Consider the following 24,459-nt stretch of genomic DNA (forward strand, 5'->3'; position numbering starts at 1 on the left):
AAGATGGTCTCTTGGTTACAAACTCTCTCAGTTTCTGTTTATCTGTGAATATTCTAAACTTGACCTCCTTTTTGAAAGACAATCTTGCTGGATATAAGGTTTTTGGCTGAAAGTTTTACTCTTGCAATATCTTAAATGTATCATACCACTGTCTTCTTGCCTCCAAGGTTTCTGATGAGAATTCAGCATTTAATCTTATTTGGTATCCCTTATATGTTATGCATTGCTTTTCTCTTCCTGCTACCAGAATTCTCTCTTGGTCTTTGGCATTTGATATTCTAATTAGTATGTGTCTCAGAGTTGGACTATTTGGATTTATTTGGGTGGGAGTACGTTGTGCTTCTTGGACATGGATATCTATGTCCTTCAATAGGGTTGGGAATTTCTCTATCATTATTTCTTCAAATATTCCTTCTACCCTGTTTTCCTTCTCTTCTCTTTCTGGGACATCCATGACACATATGTTTGCATGTCTCTTGCTGTTGTTTAGTTCCCTGAGAACTTGTTCAATTTTTTCCATTTGTGTGTTCACTTTCAGAGGCCATTTCTTCAAGCTCAGCAATCCTTTCTTCTGCCTCCTCAAATCTGCTGTTAAATGATTTCAGTGTATTTTTCAATTTCATTTATTGTGCCTTTCATTCCCATAAGATCTGCTATTTTTCTATGTATGCTTTCAAATTCTTCTTTGTGCTCATCCAATGTCTTCTTAATATCCTTAATCTCTTTAGCTAGCTCATTGAATTTATTAAGGAGTTTTGTTTGAACATCTATGATTAGTTGTCTCAACTCCTTTATGTCACCTGGAGGCTTATGTTGGTCCTTCAACTGGGCCATCTCCTCCTTTTCTTGGTGTGGATTGTAATTTTTTGTTGGTGTCTTGGCATCTGGCTTACTAGATGTATTTATTCTGGGTGCAGTTTCTCTCTTTAGTTTAGGGCTTTCTTGCCCTTTTCTCCCTTGGCTGGTTGTGTAGTAGGAGCCAAGGATGTAGTTGGTGCTGTAAGTCATGGAGGCTCAAGCTGTCCTCATTCCCCAGGGTCTGATGAAAGTTCTCCCAACTTTCACCTTTGCCAGTGGTAGGGACAGAGCCACAGTCAAGCGTAATAATCCAAGTTGTGCAGGCCTAGACTGTTGCTCACTGAGACTGATGAAGTTTCAAGCCCCTTCCACCTCTAGGACAGGGATGGAGCCCCAGGTGTGGGCAGCAATCTATGCCATGTGGGTCCAAAATGCTTGCATCTGCCCCAGTAGGCTTCTGACTATTCAGTCTGTGCTTGGTGAATGTACCTGCAGTTACCTGGAGAGACTGGTGCAGGGCCCACCAGCTTACTCCCTGCTAGAGGTGGGGCTGAAGCCTAGGCTAGGGCTGCAGTCTGATCTGGGTGAAAGAAGCCGGTCCCTGTTGTCACTGTGATTTTCAGTCAGCCTGGCTTCCCCTCATGTGGATGTGTGTGTGTGTGTGTTTGGGGGTTAAAAATGGCAGCTACTGACCTCTTTCTAAATAGGTTGAACCTGGATAGGTTCAAACTTTAGCTGTTTTTAGGGTTTTACTTTAGTCAGCCAAATTTACTAATCAGTAGCTGAAATTGGTGGCCCACTGTCTCTTCCTCTCCTGTTTCTGGGAAACAGAGCTTCCAATTCCAGCCATAGACTAACTCCTGAGGCAGCTTGTGCTGCCAGAGTGGAATGAGCACTGGCCTCCACGGTGTGGCCTGTATTTCCACCCCCATGACTTTTTATGGCCTAAGTTGGTGACTCCTCCACGAGCGTTTGAAAAGAATGCTGGGTATAGCATACTGTAAGTGTCAGTTAGTTTGAGGTGGTTGGTAGTATTGTTCAGGTCCTCCATATCCTTATGGTTATTTGTCTAGTTGTTCTATTAGTTTCTGAGAAAGGGGTGTTAAAATCTCTAACTATAATTGTAGATATGTCTTTTTCTCACTTTAGTTCTGATGGGTTTTGCTTTGAGTTTTTTGAAGCTATGTTATGTGCATATACATTTATGATTGTGCCAGCTCCTGATGATTTGAATCTTTCATCACTGTGAAATATCCCTTTGTGTCTAGCAATAATCCCTGCCTTGAAGCCTACTTTGTCTGACATTAATATAGCCATTCCATTTCCAGCTTTCTTATGCTTACTGTCTGCATGCTATATCATTTCTCATTCTTTTACTTTCAGCCTATCTTGTTTTTATATTTAAAGTGTATCTCTTGTATTGATATAATATTGGATCTTGGGTTTTTATTTAATCAACCACTGTTTTTTAATTGAGTGTTTTGCATTTTGCATTTAATAGAATTATTGTTGTGGATGGATTTAGAGTCTGTCATTTTACTATTTGGTTTCTATTTGTTGCATCTGGTTTTCACTCTCCTTGCCTTTTTGTGGGTTATTCAAATGCTTTACGGTGTTCCATTTTAATTTCTCTCTCTCTCTTTTTTAACCTGTACGGCTTTTGTTTGTTAGGGGTTGTTCCAGTGATTACAATATGTTCCTTATGTTCACAGTGTACTTAAAGTTAATATACTACGAGGGGTTTCATTTACCACTCCTTCCCTATCCTTTGTACTAATTTTTATATTTGCCCATTTTTTGGTGCCCCTTTAGATTAGCTCCAAGTTTCCCACTGGGGTCAGTTCCCTTCAGCTTGATGAACTTACTTTAGACTTCCTTTAGTGCAGGTTTGCTAGCAACATGTTTTCTCAGTTTTTGTTTATTTGAAAAATGTCTTTATTTTGCCTTCACATTTTGAAGGTTATTGTCATTGAGTATAGATTTCTGAATTTTGGGTTGACAGTTTTGTTTTGCTTTGTTTTTTCTTTCCAGCACTTTAAGTATGTCGTTCCAGGGTCTTCTGGTCTCCACTATTTTTGAAGAGAAGTCAACTTTCATTCCATAATTGCTCTCCTATATGTAATCGTTAATTTTCTCGGGCTGCTTTTAATTTTTTTCTTTACCTTTGCTTTTCAGCATTTTGACTTTAATGTGTCCATGTTTAGATTTCTTTGTCCTGCTTGTGGTTCACTGAGCTCCTTAAATCTGTAAATTGATATTTTTCAGCAAACTTGGGAAATTCTTGGTTATTGTTTCTTCCTCTTCTCTCCTTCCCCCTCCCCCATCCTTTTCTCTTTTTACTCTCTTTCTGGGACTCCATTATATGTAAGTTATAATACTTGATGTCCCACGTGCCACTTAACTCTTTGCTTAAGGGTATTTCCTAGATACTCCACACCACTTAGACTGAGAGTATCCTTGGGCAAAAAGCTGTATAAACACTTTGGTTTGCTCTTTGGTGCCTTAAAACAGTTGTTTTTAAAATATTTTATTTAGAGTTTAAAATTCTTATCTGTGGAAAATTATCCCCATAAAAGCTATTTTACTGTTATCCAGAAAGTTATTGATTTTTTAATGCTTACCTTCTGCCCACCCTACTGAATTATAATTTCTAAGCATTTTTCAGTTGATAGTTTTAAACTTATAAATATTTGGTTATAGTGTCTGTACATAACGACAATTTTTTTTCTCCTTCTTAAATGTCTTTTTGTCTAGAGCTTCCAGAACAAGGTTAATTAATAGAGGGGTTAAGTGGCAAAGCAATTTTGTCTTTTATTTTAATACTTTACTATTTTTTTAGCAAAAAATATGATGCTGGTTTTATGATATACATATTTTTTAGGTTAAGAAAATATTCTTTCATTTCTGTTTAACTACATTTATCACAAATGGTTGATGAATATCATCAGATGAAGGTTTTTTTGCCAAGAAGCTTGTACCTATTTAATAAATAGATAAGGCATCATATACTATTGAAACATTTATATGCCCAGGATAAACTTTAAAGTATTCTTTTAAAATTCTGTTAGATTTGATTTGCTAGTATTCCATTTAGGATTGTTGTAACTGTATTAACTTTAAACTTTGATTCCTTTTTGTGCTGTCATTTGGAATTGGGGTTTTGCTAGCTTTTACCAAATGATTTGAGAGGCTCTCCCTCTTTTTCTAAGCCCTGACATAGTTTATATAGAATGAAAATTACTTATTTTGAAGAGTTTGAAAGATTTCATCCATAAAACTATCTGAACCTGAATTTAAAAAAAAAAAAGCATTTTGGAAGCCTTTACTTCTTTTCTCTTGGTTATTAGCTTATTCAGGATTAGGTTTTTTATCTCTCAATTCAGTGTAAAAAATTAATTTTTTTTCTCAGAAACAGTTTCATTGAGATCTTAAAATTTATTTGCATGGCATTTTGTTTTATTTACGTAACATTTTACTTTTGAAAATAAGTTTTTAAAGGGGTAAAATGATACCCACTATTACAAAATTCAAACTACATAAAAGCACAAAAAAGAGCACAAAAAATTTCTTGAAATCTCACCAATTTTACAGAATATTTCATTTTCTTTTATAAATTTCTTCTCTGTAGGTGTTTTTGCTCCCATTTAGTCTGCCTAATTTTTGTATATTTGTCCTGCCTCCCCTTTCTTCTCGATTCCATTTACTAGTGATTTATCAGTTAATTGGATATCCCCCAACCTCTGAAAAACCCCAGGTCTCATATTTATTTAGCATTTATACATTTTTTCCTATGTTTAAGCTTAGTGGTTTTTAACACTTAAATTGTGCAGTGGAACCGTTTTAAAAAATAAAACCTTATATATAGACAAAAGACAGGTACTTGTGATTAAAGCAAAGGGGAGTTAGGGGAAGGGAGGGATTTTCCCATAGCCCCACTCATTTGACTTCTCCCATTCCTTCTCTTCTTTATCAGAGGCTTCTGACTCCAGAAAGCAGTATTAGAAAACCAGTGTTCTGACTCATTAATGTCTGCTTTTATCTTTATTTTCTTCTTTCTGTTCTCCACAGACTTGTTTTATTGCTTTTTTTATGATTTCTTGAGTTTGGTGCATATAGCATTTATTTTCATTCTTAAGAAAGTATTTAATTTAATAAGGAAAACCTTTAAGTCTCTTAATTTGTCATTGTACGATGCTGGTCATGGCTTGTAATATTTTATAAAGGCTGTTATTGAAATGGGTGGTAATTTTTGAGTTCCTCTTTGACTCATGATATATGTAGGAGTGAGTTTTCAATGTCTACATGTGTGGGAATTTGTTTACTCTTTTAAATATTATGTTCTGGTTTTATCTCATTGTGGTCATAAAATAAGATTTTGATCATTTTAAAGTTTTAAGAAAATTTTGATGTTTCTTGTAACCTGTGTTTAATCAATTTTTATAAATGTTACATGGCAGTTTGTTAAGGATGTGTATTCTATTTTTAGGTTACAAAGTTTAGTTCACTTCTATTATCTATCTTATTAATTGTATTATTTAAATCCTCTGTATTTGCTCTGTTTAACGTAATAACTAATTTCCCCATGTGGCTACTGAAATATGACTAGTTTGAATGGAGATGTGCTGTAAATGTAAAATACACACAGGATTTTGAAGATATAGTACCAAAGGAAAAAAAAGAGTATAAAATTTCTAATAGTTTTTATATTGATTATATGTTGAAGTAATAATACTTTGGATATATTGGGTTTAAATAAATTATATTAACATTAATTTTACCTTTTTTCTTTGTATTTTTAAAAATGAGGCTAATAGAAATTTAAAATTTTGTGTGTGCTTCATATTTTATAATATTTATGTTGGACAGGACTACTCTATATCATTATATATTGCTGCCCACTTGGTCTGTTTAAGAGTATTAATGGCACATTAAAGTCTTTCATCAGAGTAGTTCTTTAGCAATTTCTATTTAAATTTTTCAAGTTTTCACCATATGTATTTCAGTATTATGTTATTTAGTTCATGGCTAATGAGTATTATACTGTATATAGAATAAAATGACCCCCTTTGGCCTATCTTAAATTCTTCCTTGAATTCTACTCTGACATAATTGGATTATTGCCATTCTTGCTTTTTAAAAAAATTTGTTCTAAAATGTCTACACAATCACTTTTAAAAAATTGCCTCTCCCCACTCCTTCGTTGTTTGTACTTGCTATCTGTTCGACTTCTTTGTTTCTTTAGGAGGCACCGGGAACTGAACCCGGGACCTCCGATGTGGGAGGGAGGTGCCTAATTATTTAAGTCACCTCTGTTACCTACAATCGCTTTTTTAAAACTTCAGTTTCATTTTAGTTCAGGTGAGTATCTTTTAAATAATTCTTAATTTAATTTAATTTTTGATGGAATATGAAAATCTTTATTTTTAATAAGGGAGTTTAACTTGTCAAAATGAATGTCATAAGTGATATGTCATCTTATTTTATAAGTTCTATTTTCTAAAGCTATCTTGTTTCTTCTTTTTTCTGTATTTTATTATATTGACTATTTAAAAAATACTTTTATTCTACTTTCATTAGAGTTTAATATTTGAATGAAGACAGTTGAACCCATTTTCTCTATCACTCTCGATGGCATAGTAACTATTGACACCACGTAAATGGGTAATTTAGCCTCTCTTTCTTCTCTTATTACTTTCCAGTCTGGGATTCAGATTATTTTTATACTTTTTTATCTTTAAGCCTCATTTTTCTGAAGAATTACTTTTGATACTTTTAAATAAGTGTTAAATTGTATTTACCGCAGTTATCTAGATTTAACTCGTTGTGCTGTTCTTGACATTCATTGCTACCTCTTTCCATTGATCAGAGTGTATCCTTGAGATTTTTTTCAGGAAGGAATGTGGGTTGTTTACATTCAGAGCCATAACTGTTTGAAAATGTTTTTCTGATCTTCTACATAAGCAACATCTCGGCTACATTTAAAATTCATGGAGTACAACATTTTTCCTTTAAAACTCTGTAAAAATTTCTCCTGATACCTTCTTCTGATGCTGCTTTTGTGGAGAGGCCATTTGCTTTTGTTGTTGTTTTGAAGGTAACTTTTTCTATCAGGATGCTTGAGGAATTTTTTCATTTTCTTTGAAGTTTTTGAAACTTAAGAAGGATATGCCCATGTACTGCCTGCCATTCATTTAACTATTTATTCATTAATTATCAATAGCTTTACTGAGACATAAATCACATACCATGCAATTCACCCATTTAAGTGGCTTTTAGTGTATTCACAGAATTGTGCAACCATCACTATACAATCAATTTTAGAACATTTTCATCATGCCTGAAAAAACCTACTCATCTCTTATCCATTACTCCCAACCTTCCCCTCCCCCCAATCCTTTGGCAACTGCTCATCTAGCATGAGTCTGTACAGATTTGCTTATTCTGAATCTTTCATAAAAATGGTATCATACTAAATATTGTCCTTTGTGGCTTCTTTTACTTATAATATTTGCAGATTTATTTATGTCATATCATGTATCAGTATTTCATTTATTTTTATTGCTAAATAATATTCCATTGTATGGCTGTACCACATTTATTTATTCATTCATCAGTTGATGGACATTTGTGTTGTTTCTACTTTTGGCTAAGAATAATGCTGCTATAAACATTCACATACAAGTGTTTATATGGGCATAAGTTTTCGTTTCTCTTGGGTATACCTAGTAGTGGAATTGCTGGGTCATATGACAAGTCTATGTTTAGGATTTTCAGGAACTAATAGACTAGTTTCCAAAGTAGCCATTTTACATTCCCTGAGTAATGTAGGAGGATTCCCATTTCTCTAGTCCATGGCAACACTTATTATTTTTTATTATAGCCATCCTAATGCGTGTGAAATGATATCTCACAGTGGTTTTGATTTGTATTTCCCTGATGGTTACTGATATTGAACCTCTTTTCAAAGGTATAGTGGCCTTCTGAATAGAAATGTCTATTCAGATCTTTGCCCATTTTTAAATTGGTTTACTTTTCTTTTTATTATTGAGTTGTAAGAGTTCTTTATGTATTCTGGATACAAGTCCCTTATCAGATATATGATTTACAATTTTCTATCCCATTCTGTGGATTGTCTTTTCACTTTCTTAATGGTAAGTTTTGAAGCACAAAAGTTTTAAATTTTCATGATGCCTAATTTATCTATTTTATATTTCATTGTTGTGCTTTTGTCATTTCTAAGAAACCATTGCCTAATCCAAGATCACAAATATTTATGCTTATGTTTTCTTCTAAGAGTTTTTTTTTGGAGGTCTTAATTTAGGTCTTTTTAAAAATTTTTATTTATTTAAAGATTTATTTTTTATTTTTCTCCCCTTCCCACCACGCAACAGTTGTCTGTTCTCTATGTCCATTTGCTGCGTGTTCTTCTTTTTGTCCGCTTCTATTGTTGTCAGTGGCACAGGAATCTGTGCCTCTTTTGGTTGCATCACCTTGCTGTGTCAGCTCTCCACGTGTGCAGTGCCATTCCTAGGCAGGCTGAACTTTCTTTCACGCTGGACGGCTCTTCTTATGGGGCACACTCCTTATGCGTGGAGCTCCCCTATGCAGCAGGTCACTCCTTGCGCACATCAGCACTGCGCGTGGGTCAGCTCCACATGGGTCAAGGAGGCTCCGGGTTTGAACCGCAGACCTCCCATGTGGTAGATGGATGCCCTATCCACTGGGCCAAGTCCACTTTCCTTAATTTAGGTCTTGAATTCATGCTTATGTTATCTTCCAAGAGTTTTTTTTTTTTTAATGTTTTACTTTATGGTCTCAGAACTGTAAGTTTTTTTCCCCCATTATTATTATTTTTATCTCAAACCGCACCCTCTCCAGATGACTCCCCTGTCTGTCTGCTTGTCTTCTTTAGAGGTGCTGGGAACTGAACCCAGGACCTCCCGTGTGGGAGGGGGGTGCCCAACTGTTTGAGCCGCTTCTGCTCCCTGCTGGTTATGGTGTCTGCTAGTTGAAGTGTCTGCTGGATGCTGTGCTCATCCTTTTTAGGAGGCACCAGGAACTCAGCCTGGGACCTTCCATGTGGAGGTGGGCACTCAATTGCTTGATCCACATTCATTCTTGAGTTTTGGGTTTTTAAAAATAGTTCTTAATTTAGGTCTTTGATTCATTTTGAGTTAGTTTTTGTATATGGTATGAGGTAGGAATCCAACTTCAGTGTTTTTCATGTGGATATTCACTTGTCCCAGCACCATTTTTGAAAAAACAAAACAAAACAAAAAACAACAACAAAAAATAACTATTCTTTTCCCAATTCAATTTTCTTGATACCCCCACCAAAAATCAATTGATCATAAATTTGAAAGTTTATTTCTGGACTCTCAATTTTATTCCTTTGACCTATATTTTCTCCTTATGCCAGTACCACCACATTGTCTTGATTACTGTAACTTTGTAGTAAGCTTTGAGATTGGGAAGTTTGAGTCCTCCAACATTGTTCTTTTTCAAGATGTTTTGGCTATTCTGTGTCCCTTGAATTTCCAAATGAATTGCAGAATCAGCTTCTCAATTTCTGCAAGAAGCCAACCTGGGATATTGAAAGGGATTGCTTTGAAAATGTACATCAATCTGGGCACTATTGCCACATTAACAATATTAAATCTTCTGCTCCATGTGTATGGGATGTCTTTCCACTTATTTAGGTGGTCTTTAATTTCTTTCAACAATGATTTGTAGCGATCAGAATATAAGTTTTGCATTTTGTTTGCTAAATTTATTCCTAAGTATTTTATTTTTTGATGCTATTGTAAATGGAACTGCTTTATTCATTTCATTTTTGGATTGTTCACTATAAGTATATAAAAATACAATTGATTTTCGTATATTGATCTTGTATCCTGCAAACTTGTTGAACTCATTTATTGGTTCTCATAGTTTTCAATGGATTCCTTAGGGTTTTCTATATGTAAGATGATGTTATCTGCAAATAGAGATCATTATTTTTTTTGCCTTTTCAATCTGGATGCCATTTATTTCATTTACTTGCCTATTTGCCCTAGCTAGCATCTCCAGTACAATGTTGAATAGAAGTGGTGAGAGCAGACATCCTATCTTGTTCCTGATCTTAGTGGAAAAGCATTCAGTCTTTCACCGTTAAGGATATGATGTCAGTTGTGGGTTTTTTTTTTAAATTAATTAATTAATTTATTTATTTCTCTCCCCTCCCCACCCCGGTTGTCTGTTCTTTGTGTCTGTTTGCTGGGTCTTCTTTGTTCGCTTCTGTTGTTGTCAGAGGTACGGGAATCTGTGTTTCTTTTTGTTGTGTCATCTTGTGTCAGCTCTCCGTGTGAGCAGCACCATTCCTGGGCAGTCTGCACTTTCTTTTGTGCTGGGTGGCTCTCCTTACGGGGCGCACTCCTTGCGTGTGGGGCTCCCCTACACGGAGACACCCCTGCGTGGCATGGCACTCCTTGCGCGCACCAGCACTGCGCATGGGCCAGCTGCACACGGGTCAAGGAGGCCCGGAGTTTGAACCGCAGACCTCCCATGTGGTAGATGGACGCCCTAACCACTGGGCCACGTCCGCCGCCAGTTGTGGTTTTTTTGAAGATGCCCTTTATTAGGTTGAGAAAGTTCTATTCCTAGTTGAGTGTTCTTATCATGAAAGAATGTTGAACTTTGTCAAATGCTTTTTTCTCTGTCTATTGAGATGGTGAAGTGGTTTTTTACTTCATTCTGTTGATATGGTATACTACATTAGTTGATTTTTGGGTGCCATTACTTTTACCTTTCCATTCAACTCCCCATTTCCTCATTCTTTAGTGTTCAGAAGACCCTGGAAGAACCCATTAAATGACATATGCAATAGATGTAATGTGGAGCTTGGAAGCTGTCCTCAGTCTTCTGTGAGCTTTTCAATTTTCAGAATGATGTGCCTCATCAAAAGTCCTGGTGATGGCTATCTAGCACTTTCTGTTTAGTATTCTTGAATATCATGAAAGTGAAACACATTTTCAGGTATGCTTATGTGCTGTGTAAATTCATAATATTTTGATACAGTTTCACATTAAAAGCACAATTTTTGGAGGTGGAAAATTTTAGCTATATTATTTATGTACATTTTTGGAATAACTTTTTTATACAGATTAAAGTATGTAGCTAATATTTCTGACTATTGTAATAGTTATTAATGTATTTTGTTTTTGGAAATAGGTATATGACCTTCCCCTAATTTCTTTATTTAACAAAATATGATTTGTTTGATATTATATAGTTCCAGCATGCCCCTGTTTTATAATGTATGTTCACATTAATTGCAGTTTCCTTCTTATGGACACATTTTTCTTTTCTGATTGGTTTCTTTCACTTGGTTGCACTGTCATTTTCATTGATGATGTATCTGTTAATTAATTTCTCTTCTTTGAATGCTTGCTCTTTTTGTTCCTGATTTTGCAATTCAGCTCTATTTTTTATTTCAGCTCTATTTTTTGGTCTTTCTAACTTCTAATGCCCTGTGACCTTTTGTGATACTTGTGCTGTTTATGAAATTGACAGTCCATCCTCTGCTATCAGTAGAAAATGTATATGTTTCTTTAAAATGGTTTAGAAAATAGTTATTTCTTATGGTTAATATAAATTTTAGCCTTCTAAATTCATAGCAAGGTCTTGTATTATCAGAGTATATTATTTATATATTTTATTTTTAAAAAATACCCATTTCTTAATCACTCAGATTTTCTTCTTTCTCCCTTAGTAACCTCTTTTTTTCCTGTTGATCAACTTTCCTTTTCTTCTAGATACTGAAGAGTTCCTAGTGGAAGGCTTGCGGAATGAGAACCTCAGTGACGGTGCAAAGGACTACAGGGACCTTATTTTGCAGGGTTTTCAGCAAGTCAAAGCTAGGTTTGTATAAACTAGTAACCATTCTTCTTCATAAGCGTTAAATGTATAATCCTTAAGGTCTAACTTTAATTGTATATAAATTAGCAAAGTAAGGCATAACTATCATAGTTCTTTTGACTTGGTAGAAACTTAGTAGGTATTTACAGGATTGAACTATCATAGTTTTTTTGACTTCGTAGAAACTTAATAAGTATTTACAGGATTGAATTTGAGGTAGGGGGACACAGTGAAGTTTACCAAAATAAAAATATTTTGATAATTATCTATCTTAAGATAATTATTGTGTTTGGCTTTGTGTTGTTATATTGGCATTTATTGAACACTTTTGCATTTAAATAAGAAACAATGGTGAAACTAAACATTTATCCTTGTCCATATTACTAAAAGGAAGGTATTAGGCAGTAACAATAGTTAATTTTTCCTATGATAATTGGTTCTGATTGTATTTCTAGCCTCCTTTCCTAATAGAAACTTAAACCAGACTTACCTAGTTGATTTTTTGACCATATGAGAATGTTTTAGTCTCAGACTGTGTTGTAATATCATGCTATGAAGTTTATTATAAGAGGCTATGACCTAATTTATGCATTTTAAAATGTGAGCCCCTGACAGGTACTTGCTTAGAGGGTGGGGAGGGAAAAAGGAATAAAAATCTTACCTCACAAATATATTCCTGACCACCTCTTGCTTGTATGTGGTTACCTAATGAGAGTTGAGGAAAAGTATTACTTTAGCCTTTTCAACCTGGTGGTGATATGATTCAGTGTTTGAACTTAGTGTTCTTGGAAAAGGGAGAGCATTTGCAGGGTTTAATTTGCGTGGCTGACCATTCTTAACATCTCTTTGAAAACCTCATTGAAGCTTCTTAGAAGCATGGAATTTTATCCTTTGGAAGGGCACAGCCAGAATCTATTCCCTCCAGGAATGTGAGAGAACCTCACAAGATACCCTGCTGGATCTTAATCGATCTTTCCTGCTGGCTAATTAAGCATCACTTTTACTCAGCAACTGGGGACTGTGTAATTATCAGCCTGGGTTGCCCTGAATAATTGAAACAAACAGAATGCAGTGGATGGGAGCTTTTTGCAAAAATACGAATATGTATAATTTTTGGTAGGCTGGGAGAATGTTAAAACCAAACTTCTCCATAATAGCTTACTTTATTAGTAGATAAGTGTAGGCTTAGTTGTATACCTGAAGGCTTAGTTATTAACCTATAGAATTTTTTATTTTCGCAAGTTTGTGTTTGCAAAGCTTAAACAACAGGGGATTATTATAAGGATGGCATGAAGAATAAAGGTAAAATCTATTTTAGACTGAATTCTGTAGGGAAAAGGATGCTATTAATGGAATGCTGTGTATGGTGGTATTTGGTATAAATCTGTGGTAAGTAATGTTCATATCTGTAGGAAACAAATATACAGTGGGGGAATTCTCCTTTCCCATATTTGTACCACAGCATTGGGAAAAGGCTACATTTCAATCTTAAGTTGGTAATGAAAGGAGAATTTGTGTGATTTATTACTACCGGCTGCACGTTACTTATTAGTCTTTATGAATGCGCACACATGTACAGAAACTGATTTGTTATAGGATAGAGAGGGTTCATGTTCTCAAAAAACTTGTTGTGTGGTTTGTGGGGTAGGCATTCAGGAAATCATCAACAGGAGCTTTAGGAAACATCTGCATTGTTGATGGGAGCTTTCTGTTCCTTGATTTGTTGTAAGAAAGATGACACATTATTTAGAATTTCATAATGATCAGATCACTGAGGAAATGAGGAGCCAGAGACTAGATAGTGTAGAAGAAAATGGAAAAATGAGGCTTTTCTTTGGCAAGCTGTCTGAAACTGCCCTACACCCGCCCATTTAATCACCATCCCGTTAACGAAACATTTGTTTTACCAAATCCTCTTCTTCAGTCACAATATCTCTGTAGTACCATTTGTGCCTAATCAACATTATGCACTTGGGTTTATGTGTGTTGATATTAATTGGCTTGAATTGTCGAAAGTTTGCAAAATGTCAGCCACATTTACTTTTTAAAAAAATTTTGTTTTGGTAATGTATATGTAAAATAAAAATTTGCCATTGTAACAATTTTTATGTGTACAGTTCAGTGGTAGTCATGCATTATGTTGCATAACTATCACCATCATCTATTTCCAAAACTTTTTCATCACCCTAAACTGAAACTCTGTACCCATTAAGCAATAATTCCTCATTCCTTCTTTCCCTCAGCCCCTGATAACCTCCAATCTACTTTCTGTTGCTGAATTTGCCCATTCTAAATATTTCATATAAGTGATATCATACAATATTTATTCTTTTTTGTCTGGCTTATTTCAAGCAGCATAATGTTTTCAGGATTCATCATGTCGTAGGCCATGTATCAGAATTTCATCCCTTTTTATGGCTGACTGATATTCCATTGTATGTATATACCACATTTTGTTTATCCATTTTTCTGTTAGTGGACACTTGGGTTGCTTCTATTTTTTTGGCCATTGTGATTAAAGCTACTAAAAATGTGTACAAGTATCTCTTTTTTTTTTTTGAGATACCGGGACTTTGTAAATGGGAAGAAGGTGCTCAACCACTGAGCTACACCTGCTCCCCTACAAGTAACTTTTGAGTCCCTGTTTTCAGTTCTTTTGGGTATATTCCTAGAGTGGAATTACTGGGTAACAGGGTAATTCTGTATTTGACTTTTTGAGGAATCATCAAACTGTTTTTCACAGTGGCTGCACTATTTTGCACTCCCACCAGCAATGCATGAGGGTTCCAATTTCTCCACATCCTTGGAAGCGCATGTTACTATTTCTTTAAAAATTTTATGATACCCATCACATTGGGTGTAAAATATTATCTCATTCAGCAACCACATTTACATTTGTTGTGTGGCAGTTATCTCTCCCCTAAAAAGCTGTATATGAAAAGAAATTTGGTAGTCAACAAACTTGAGAGTTAAATGTATATGACAAATTGCCAAGTAACATGAAAAGAATTATTGAAAGTCATTTAAAAGTTTTATCTTTAGTCATTAAAACAATAGCATTATAGGGTTTTGGTAAATTTGGGGGTTTAATCTATGTAAACCTATAATTTTGTACTTCAGTGCTTATTTGGAAGGTAGGTAATAAATCCGTAGCAGGATAATCTGAGAAAGCCACTAGATAAATATATTTGTTTTGTACAAAGTAACAAATCTATCTTTGTTGTTTTCCTGCTTTGATTCCTTTAATTTTTTTGTCAGTGTTGTACTGCTGGAGAATGAAAATGGTGGAGAGAAGTGGAAAATAGCACTGCCTCTGATTTGTGAGAAACTATAGGGGCTTGGCCCTAATTTTTATGACTGGCTCAGAATTCAGAGGTATTTGCCATGGTTGTGGACTTGCTGTAAATCAAAGGGGCTGACTCCATCACAGCTGCTACAATGTGCTGTTTGCCACCTTTCTGTTGTCCAGAGTGACTGACCACAGGAAATGACAGTTGTACCAGGAGTCGTGGATGTCCTTCAAAAGTGCTCATTCATTTTTCAATACAAGTGGTTTAGCTATTCTCTCTGTGCCCAGACTTAAAAAAACAAAAAATCATGTCTATATCTATGTTTACATACTAGGTTTGTTTTTTTTTTTGCCTTGAAAATGTTAGCAATGAAGAACATTATTTTCCGTGTAAGACACAATAAAACTGATGGCAATTTCTGTGATTCCAAGGAACTGAAGTCCTGTTGAGGTATTTGATGTTCTGAGCTGTGATTTTCATTGCTATTCTTCAAACTGTCTCCTCATTTAAACCTTCTCCCTAAAAACTAATGGCTTTCACATTCCGAGTCCAAGTTTTCATTGAGCTCTTTAGAGAATGGTTAGGATGAAAGCCAGGCACAGGCTCCTCCTGGTTTATTACGGTGGTCACTGCAGGATTAGCACCAGATGTTAGACACCTGGAATGAAGCAGACGTGATCTATGCTCAGAAGCTTGATGGCATTCTTATGCTTTTGGAGAAACAGTAGAGCATTTCTTAAATGTTTGATTCAGGGGAGGCCATCTGACAGCAAGAATACATTGAGAGTGGGGGAAGGGATGAAGAAAATAGAATATCTTTATTACTGAGGTAGGGATAAATTCTCTCTCGATGGCTCTTTTTGGAACAACTAGTCATTTATGCTCACTGTTGGAAGTGAAGGCCAGAGCCAATGGAAACAAACTTGGAGTATTGTTTCCTTCTGTGAAACTTAATAATGCTAAAGGACTTCCAAGAAGAGGCAGGTAGATTTATAGCATATTGAAATGGAAAGAAATAAAGAAATAACTTTATGTAACAGGGTTATGGCACAAAACCCATAAAACCTAGGACATTTAAAGTATAGGCTGAAATAGAATCTTGAACATGTCTCATTGTGGGTGGCTAGTGTATGGCCCTGCATGAAACATGATACACTAGTATAAATCTCATAAAAATAATTCAGGCTTTCTTTGGGAATTTCAGGTTTTCCTCTTCAGCTTAACATTGCTTTAGCTTTAAAACAAGATTTAGCTAAAGAATATATAATCCTAATGTCTTTGTATTATAGGAAGGAGTCTAATAAAATTCTGAAGAGCAAGACATGTAAAGTAGTTTACTGTAAATATCATTACCATTAATTACACAGAGTCCCCGCCCCCCCAAGCATTGGTTATTGATCTTAAAAACCCCAAAACAAAGCAAATCAAACGAAATGGGTTTATCAAGAGAATTAATGCAATTAATGCATAATGTGTGATTAGTACATTCGTATTACACAAGTTTAGAGACTTGCTTATAATATCACTTGCTGTTTAATTTTGCTACTTTTACTGGAGTTTGTTCCAAGTCAGAAGAATGAGTAGAAGGTACTTGTACAATCCATCTAAGCTGAAACAGCTCTAAAAAGGTTCAAAATTCATAGCAATGAGTTGACAACATCTTGAAAATTAATTATTCATTTTTTCTTCTTCAGTCCTTTTCCACCCTCCCTTCTTTAAAGGAAGAAAGAAAGAAAGAAAAGCCCTGCAACAATTTCAGAGTTATCTTTCAACTGATCAATTAAATGCCAAATTTCTGTACTGGTTATTCAGTGAATGTATGTTTAGATTCACAGTTGTGTTAAAAATTTTTGGACCCTAATTATCTGGTAGTGAGGGATTATATATATATATATATATGTTTTTAAAGTCTGAAATGCTATACAGCTGAGACTGACATAAGATTACCTACTCTTGGTTTCTTGGTGTAACTTTTAGGATCTGGAAAGGAAGATCATCTTATCTGTTCCTTCATGGCAACTTCTCTGCCCTTTCAAAGCAGCCTTGAAATATCACTCTCCTTTTAATTTTATGATGATGATGATTTTGTTTGCTCTTATATTTGTAAGAGATCTTGGGTTTGGTACCAACTTCAAGATTATTTTTATCCATTTTTTTTTTCTTTTACTTTAGACCAGGAGTTTTTAACAAGGGGTCTGTGAGCTTGAATTTAAATGAAAAAAAAATTATTCTTGTGGGGATGTGTTGGTGCGGGTGTGATATATTTATTAAATAATACACATTATAGTGTGGACCTTGTAAGGGGTCCATGGTTTTCATCTGACTGTCGAAGGGTCCGTGAAACAAAAAAGGTTAAGAACCCCTGCTTTAGAGTATTGTGGTTCATAGTAGTAGGCAAAGCTTTCCCCTTGGGGTATCCCATAAAAATAAATATTTTTTATCAGTAGCTCTCATATATAAAAGTATTTTAGTGTTTTAAAATGTTAATAAGTGGATTTTTTTTAAAGCTTGGATGAATGAATTTGGTTTTTTTCCAAAACTTTATTTAAAAAGTAGAAAATTTTTTCTTAATTATTTTTCTGGGTAATAACCAGTATAATCCTTAATCGTTCAGAATAAAATAATAAAATTGCATTCATGATATTTGAATTTTGTGTCTGTAAAATTTTAGATTTAAGTTCAGGAAAATGCAATTTTAAGAGAGTTTTTAGATCACTTGTAAAACTCGGTCATGTATAATTCTTACTAGTACCAAGCTCTTTAAACAGAATAATATGTTTTATCAAGTATAAAAAGGGATTTTGAAGTATGACCTAAGAGACAAGCAAGTAACTGAGCCTGCACGCTTCACGTTGGACTAACTCATTAGATTGTCTTTAATAAGCTGGGCCCTGCTTTTTAGCTGTTTAGCTGGGTCTTTGAAATTCGCTTTATTCCAGATAGAATTTTACTTATCATTAGCACTTGGGTGCATTCCTGTTATCTATTCAACATGGATTTGTCTTAAAAAGTCTCAGAAAATCCTTGGTGTCGATTTTTTCCTATTTGTGTATAAATGGAGGCTTTTAATTCAAACATCTTGTAAAAAAAATATTCGTATGAAATTACCACCATTTGTGTCAGCCTTGATTTTTAAGTCTCATTTAATATGGAGCTAATCTTTTGTTCTTGTGTGTACTATTTTCTCTGCTGATAAGAAAGCCAATGGAAAGATGCTTCTCTGTACTCATCTGTTTGTGGATTTCCAGAAACCCTGTAGCTTGGGGCCTTCCTGATTATGCTTTCCTCTGATTTGCATGTTTTCTCTTGCTTCTGATACCCACCTAGTATCCACTTTTTTGTGATAGAGTGAAAATGGAGCACTGGGGAGGAAAATGCACTGGACCAGTAGCAGGGAGCCAAACTCTTTTTTCTAATGTTATTTCTGTATAACTTGGCTGATTCAACTGAAGATTCTCCTATTGATGATCTTATGTTTGCTTTTTAGGTTGTCTCCCCAAAACTTTGTTTGGGATTGATTTTTTTTTTTCCAAATGTTACAAAAATGTAAACACCGCCAACTAAACCTTGAAACTCCTATTTGATTTCGTTTGTGATGTCGCTATGATTTTTTCTTTTATTTGGAAAATGATGTAGGAAATTTCATTTTTGTGGGATTTTATTTCACAGTTCTTTTGAAAATGGGTTGGGCCTAAAGTGGGTTTTTATAATCACTCCATGTGAATCATTTCTTCTGTGGAAAGCCAGATCTTCTCTCCCACTGTGTAGCCTCATCTAGTCTCCTTGAAGTGCAGTGCTAGGAGGGTTGATAATGAAATGCGGTCCTGCTTATCACGCTCAGCAAAGGGCTCAAAGAAGATGGGGGGGGCGGGAATCAATCCCATGGGAACTTCTTGAGTGTTAGATATCCATATTTAACCCCCATGTATTTAAAATGGAAATGAGATATCTCAGGGTTTTAGTTTGTGATTTACACAAGATGTCACTGCTTCCTTTGCGATGGGAATACTTTTACAGACCAACTGCTGACCTGTTTGGGAAGCTCTCAGCCTATCGCTCCAGATCTGATGTAGTTTCTTCATATTTCTTTCCAAACTCTCAGCAGTGCATTGCAGTAGCTTTAATTCTTCAGGCTTCAAAGGGTGCCCCTTCCAGGGACAATCTTCAGAAAGGGGAAAAAAAAAAAAATCAATGTAGGGAAATAAACAGCTCATAAAAGAAAGAGCAGCTACCTATCCCTCTGGCAGTTCTTACTGTAGTCAGACAATTAATAGGGAGTTTACAAATCAGTAATACCAAGACTTTGCAAAGCCAAGAAAATTCCAATTTGTTAGTGCTTTGTTGTTACAAAATCCCCACTTGGAGTGACCCAATCTTAAATATCCCAGCTTCTAATTGCTTTATCATAGATAAAGCAGCGTATATAAAATGCATAATAATTAAATGCTCAAACTCAGGCTCCCTCTTGAGTTTGTGAGCCTTGTTGAGGTTCTCATTATAATTTACAGAAAACTTTATGCCCACATAATCTCCAATTAGTTATTTCTCTAAGTTATATTAGTGAGTAACTCTCATTTGTGAATCCTGCCATAACCACAAGGTCTATTTTATGGTTTGGTAATTAAGTCCTTCTACCATGTCTATGAAGTGCCTTTGTCCCTTTGTTGAGGAGAGAACTGATATATAAGAAATTACTCAAAGTAATAGAATTAATAAAAGACTAGGATTTAGTATGTCTAAATGGTTGTTTAGTTTATTAGCCAAGACATTAAAAAAATGAATTGGCATCTTTTGAAAGAGTATTAGTTCAGGGGAGTAGATGTGACTCAAACAGTTGAGTGCCTGCCTCCCACATGGGAGGGCCTGGGTTCAGTTCCCAGTGCCTCCTGAAAAAACAAAACCGAAAACAAACAAACAAACAAACAACAAGCAAAACAAATGAAAAAGCCAACTCAGGGGAGCCGATGTGGCTCAGTGGTTGAGGGCTGGTTTCCCACATATGAGGTCCCGGGTTCAATCTCTGACCCCAGGTGCCTCAGGGAAAAAAAAAAAAGATTATTAGTTTAAAAGAACTGTAAATAAATATTGACATCTAGTTAATTATGTGCATGCTGAAATGTTTTGGGGTAGAGTGTACTCTTGTTGGTAGTTTACTTTTTATTTTTAAAGATTTATTTTATTTATTTCTCTTCCCTTCCCCCCCATTGTCTGCTCTATGTGTCCATTCACTGTGTGTTCTTCTGTGTCTGCTTGCATTATCAGGAGGCACTGGGAAACTGTGTCTCTTTTTTTGTTGCATCATCTTGCTGCGTCAGTTCTCCGTGTGTGCGGCGCCACTCCTGGGTGGGCTGCGCTTTTTTCACACTGAGTGGCTCTCTTCGTGGGGCGCACTCTTTGCATATTGGGGCCCGCCTATGTGGGGGCACCTGTGCATGGCAGGGCACCCCTTGCACCCGGCAGCACTGCACATGGGCCAGCTTACCACATGGGTCAGGAGGCACTGGGTATAGAAACCTGGACCCTCTATGTGGTAGATGGATGCTCTATCAGTTAAGCCACATCCCCTTCCCCATGGTTTACTTTTGAAATTCATCAAACAAGTAAGATGGATAGATAGATGAATAGATTGATAGGTATATAACAAAAATATGAGTCATAGAAGCCTATGTGGTGGTTTTATGGATTTTTTATAATATAATGTTGCAAAATTGATATATTTGATTGTATTTCAGAAATCTGGACTTCACACTGGTTTCAGAAAACCATAGAATTCCTCAATTTGGGATTGTAATAATACATATTTGTGATTTTTAGGATGATAATTTTCTAGGAATAACCTTATATTTTTGGATAATAGTGAACTAATGGATAATACTCCAGTTTGCTATTTCTGACATAAGTAACAGGAAATAGCTAACTTTTAAACTTCTTTAAAACTTCTAGGCTAGCAATTATTGAGAGCTGAAATTCAATTCAAACATTCTGCTCAGGAGATCCTGAAATTTTGATTTTTTTTTAAGGAAAGACAATTTCTGACTTTTCTCATAAATTTGATAAAAGGAAAGCTAATATGAGACTGGTAGTCCAGTAGGAGATAGAACTCAATTTTACATTTTAAAAATCATTTTATGGTATTAAAAATGACAGAGGTTAGAAACAAAGCTCTTATTATTTTATTGAGCTAGAATTGAAAGTGGCAGAAAATCATTCTGGCCCTAGTGCAGTAAATGTTATCACTAAAACATGTTCAGGGGATATTAGGACAGTCTCTCAAGCATGAGAGACAAAAGTTCACAAAACAAGAACTGATTTTTCTGTCCTTATCTTGAAATTATTAGATGTACAGGAGATGAAAGTATCTTAGCTCTAAAAGGACAGAGGATGGAGTATGTGTTGAAAATAATAATGTCTCCATTCTGGATAGAGGTAAAGTGGAGAGGGCATGTAGAATGGGTGTCTCAGCAGTGATGGACACACGGACGGAGACCAAGGGACGGGGGAGTCAGCATCCGAACCAGCCCTAAGACTGAGGAATCCACGACCAGAAAAGAATGTGAGCCCATGATGAAAACAGTAGGAAGCGAGTGATACCCTTCGTTAAAAGAATAACTTCTTGAAGGTATTATTTAAGAAGGAGATTGAACTGGAGCTGTCAGCAGCTACTTTATTTTGCAAATCTGGTAGGAGAGAAGTTTTAAGTCCATTTGGGAAAAGCCAATCATTTTTGAGTGTGCAATGTGATTATTCTTCAGAATTTTGTGTAAATGGAGCAGGTTGGTAGGCATATGTTTGCTGATCCTAAAATGATTAAAATTCAGGATAAGTAAGACTCTTGTGAAATAGAGTTTTCAGGTTTCAGCCAGTGTTCTATACTGCCATATGGCATAACTAGAATTAATTGCTGTTTCTAGTCTCTTATTCTTTTACCAAATATTTAGGTGCCTTGTTTGGAATATTAGAGGTTTCACAGAAGTATTTAATCACATGAGATAGATGTTTGACATGTTCATGAAAGCAATGTATGTAGCTAACAGTTGCTCAGAAGAAAAGCCCCTTATGAGGTTTACTAGCCGCCGCCCCACACCCCCTTTTAATTAGAAAACTGGATACCTGGATAGGAGGGTTAGCAAGGAAAGGAGGAATGACTTTCAGAACTTTATAGTTCAGTGTAAATAGAAAAGGTAAAGCAAGGAACCCTTTTTTTAAATAAAAGATTTATTTATTTATTTATTTCTCTCCCCTTCCCCCGCCCCAGTTGTCTGTTCTCTGTGTCTATTTGCTGCGTTTTCTTCTTTGTCCGCTTCTGTTGTTGTCAGCAGCACTGGAATCTGTGTTTCTTTTTTTTGTTGCATCATCTTGTTGTGTCAGCTCTCCGTGTGTGCGGCACCATTCCCGGGCAGGCTGCACTTTCTTTCATGCTGGACGGCTCTCCTTACAGGGTACACTCCTTGCACATGGGGCTCCCCTACGTGGGGAGACCCCTGCGTGGCAGGGCACTCCTTGCGTGCATCAGCACTGCACATGGGCCAGCTGCACACGGGTCAAGAAGGCCCAGGGTTTGAACCGCAGACCTCCCATGTGGTAGACGGACGCCCTATCCACTGGGCCAAGTCCGCCTCCCGAGCAAGGGATACTTTTTGCTGTAGTCTCCAGCTCCTTGATACTCAAAGTGTGGTCTATGTACCAGTAACGTCAACATCACCATTAGAAATGCAGAATCTCAGGCTCCAGTGACTCAGAACTACGGAATCAGAATCTGCATTTTAATAAGATTCCAAGGTTATTCGCATGCGCATTAATGTTTGAAAAGCACTGCTTTAACACATCAGATTCTTTCAAGTTCACTTTAAATTCAGTTTCTCAGAACTCAGAATAAATATTTCTGGAGATTATAAACTCTTTAAAGGCATGGATGGTATTATATTCATTTGGAAAAAATGTTTCTAGCCTGTTGCTAGTTACAGTATGAACTCAATAATGAAAGTTGAATGAATGGGGAAAAACTGTTGTAAATGTGTTTTAGACCCCAGGTTAAACCTTAGAACAACAGGAGACTCTTTATTTGGACATTTATTTTTCAGTACCCAGCTCCCATATTCCTAACCCAGAAATAAAGATGCTTTCTTCTTACTGAGTGTTGGGTTATATAGAGCCATTTGTAAAGATTGTATCCATCTCTTCAATGTCTTCTGTAATAACACTTCTTTAAGGTTCGAATTAGAACTCTGATAAAAGATTGCATGACTGCTGACCATGTACTGGAGTTCTTTCGGAGCACGAATGGCAGTGCCTTCCAACTGTCTTTGTGACCCGTCAAGAACCCTCTGCCTTTGATCATCCATTAGTCCTCATTCAGTTCTGTATTTCCTCAGCTTCGCCCTTTCTCATCTTTCCTGATCACCTGTCTTCTAGCCCTTTCCCTGTGCTCTCTAGAATCCATGTCCTATTATAGTCAAACTTCACTAAATCCTTAACCTCTTTTCTCCGTCTGTTGCCTAACTAAAACCTGGCTTTCCCATGGGACACAGTTTCGCTTGCAGTCATTTAAAGTAGAATTTGCTCATTTTTCAGAAATGTTGTTGGCATTCTTCAAGAAACTTACTGTCACTTCTAGACTTTCACTATTCTGTCTGTCCAAAACCTCTCTTCTTTTGAGATTTGTCTACATGCTTTCAAATCTCTGTTCCTCTCTTGTCTTTTGAGGTCAGAGTCTCTCTCACACTATTTGAGAACTGCAGCATTGACGCACAGTTGTCTTTTTCACTCCACTCTTGCCAGAGACCCCTCTTTCTTATATTTCAGGTTTTCCCTCCCATTATGTCTCTCCTTGATGTAAAAATGCTCAAGTCTCTCCTGATATAAAGAAAACCACTATGACTTATGCAATGATTCCTTTTCTAACTACAGTCTTTATCTTTTCTTTTGTAGACAAACTTGAAATAGAAGTCTAGGTTAACCCTTTCTGGTTTTCCATTCCCTGGTCCCTATAATCTAGCTTCCGCTCCTATCAAGTTATGCTTGCTAAAGTACCAATAACTGATTGCCACATCCATGTGACAGTGTTCAGTCTTTGTCTTATTTTGTCTTTCTGCAGCATGTGATGCTGTTGATCACTTGCCTTTTCTCTCAAAAATTAAAAAACAAAACTCTCCTTCCCTTGATGGCCATTAAAATAGTCCCTCCTGTTTTTCTTTCTTCCTTGCATCTGTGCTCTTGTTTAGACTCCTGCTTGAGCTCATTTTTCTACCCTGTCCTCTTCAGTGTTGTTCCTTAGGCTTGTCTCTTTACTTGCCAACCCTTTCTCCTAGGCAATTTTTATTTATCTACAGTTCCATACCTTCTCCCGTACACAGAGTTACAATTCTACAGCTTAGCTGCAATTCTTTCTTCAAAGCACCAGACAGTATGTTGGATAGATTCTTCTAGCTGAATCATAGATACCTCAAACTTCCCAAAGCCGGGGCAGCCCCCACTG

The 24,459-nt window shown here is 36.0% G+C and overlaps 1 protein-coding gene across 2 annotated transcripts in view; it reads left to right on the forward strand.

The window, feature by feature from the left end:
* SKAP1 (src kinase associated phosphoprotein 1) overlaps positions 1–24,459 on the forward strand; it is a 302,678-nt gene that overhangs the window by 23,125 nt on the left and 255,094 nt on the right. For both annotated transcript variants that reach the window (XM_058284059.2, XM_058284060.2), the window contains exon 2: positions 11,592–11,697. In XM_058284059.2, coding sequence (XP_058140042.1) covers positions 11,592–11,697 — 106 coding nt within the window. The remainder of the gene's footprint in view (positions 1–11,591; positions 11,698–24,459) is intronic.

Source organism: Dasypus novemcinctus, chromosome 21 (assembly GCF_030445035.2).
Source record: "Dasypus novemcinctus isolate mDasNov1 chromosome 21, mDasNov1.1.hap2, whole genome shotgun sequence".
NCBI classification, from domain to species: domain Eukaryota; kingdom Metazoa; phylum Chordata; class Mammalia; order Cingulata; family Dasypodidae; genus Dasypus; species Dasypus novemcinctus.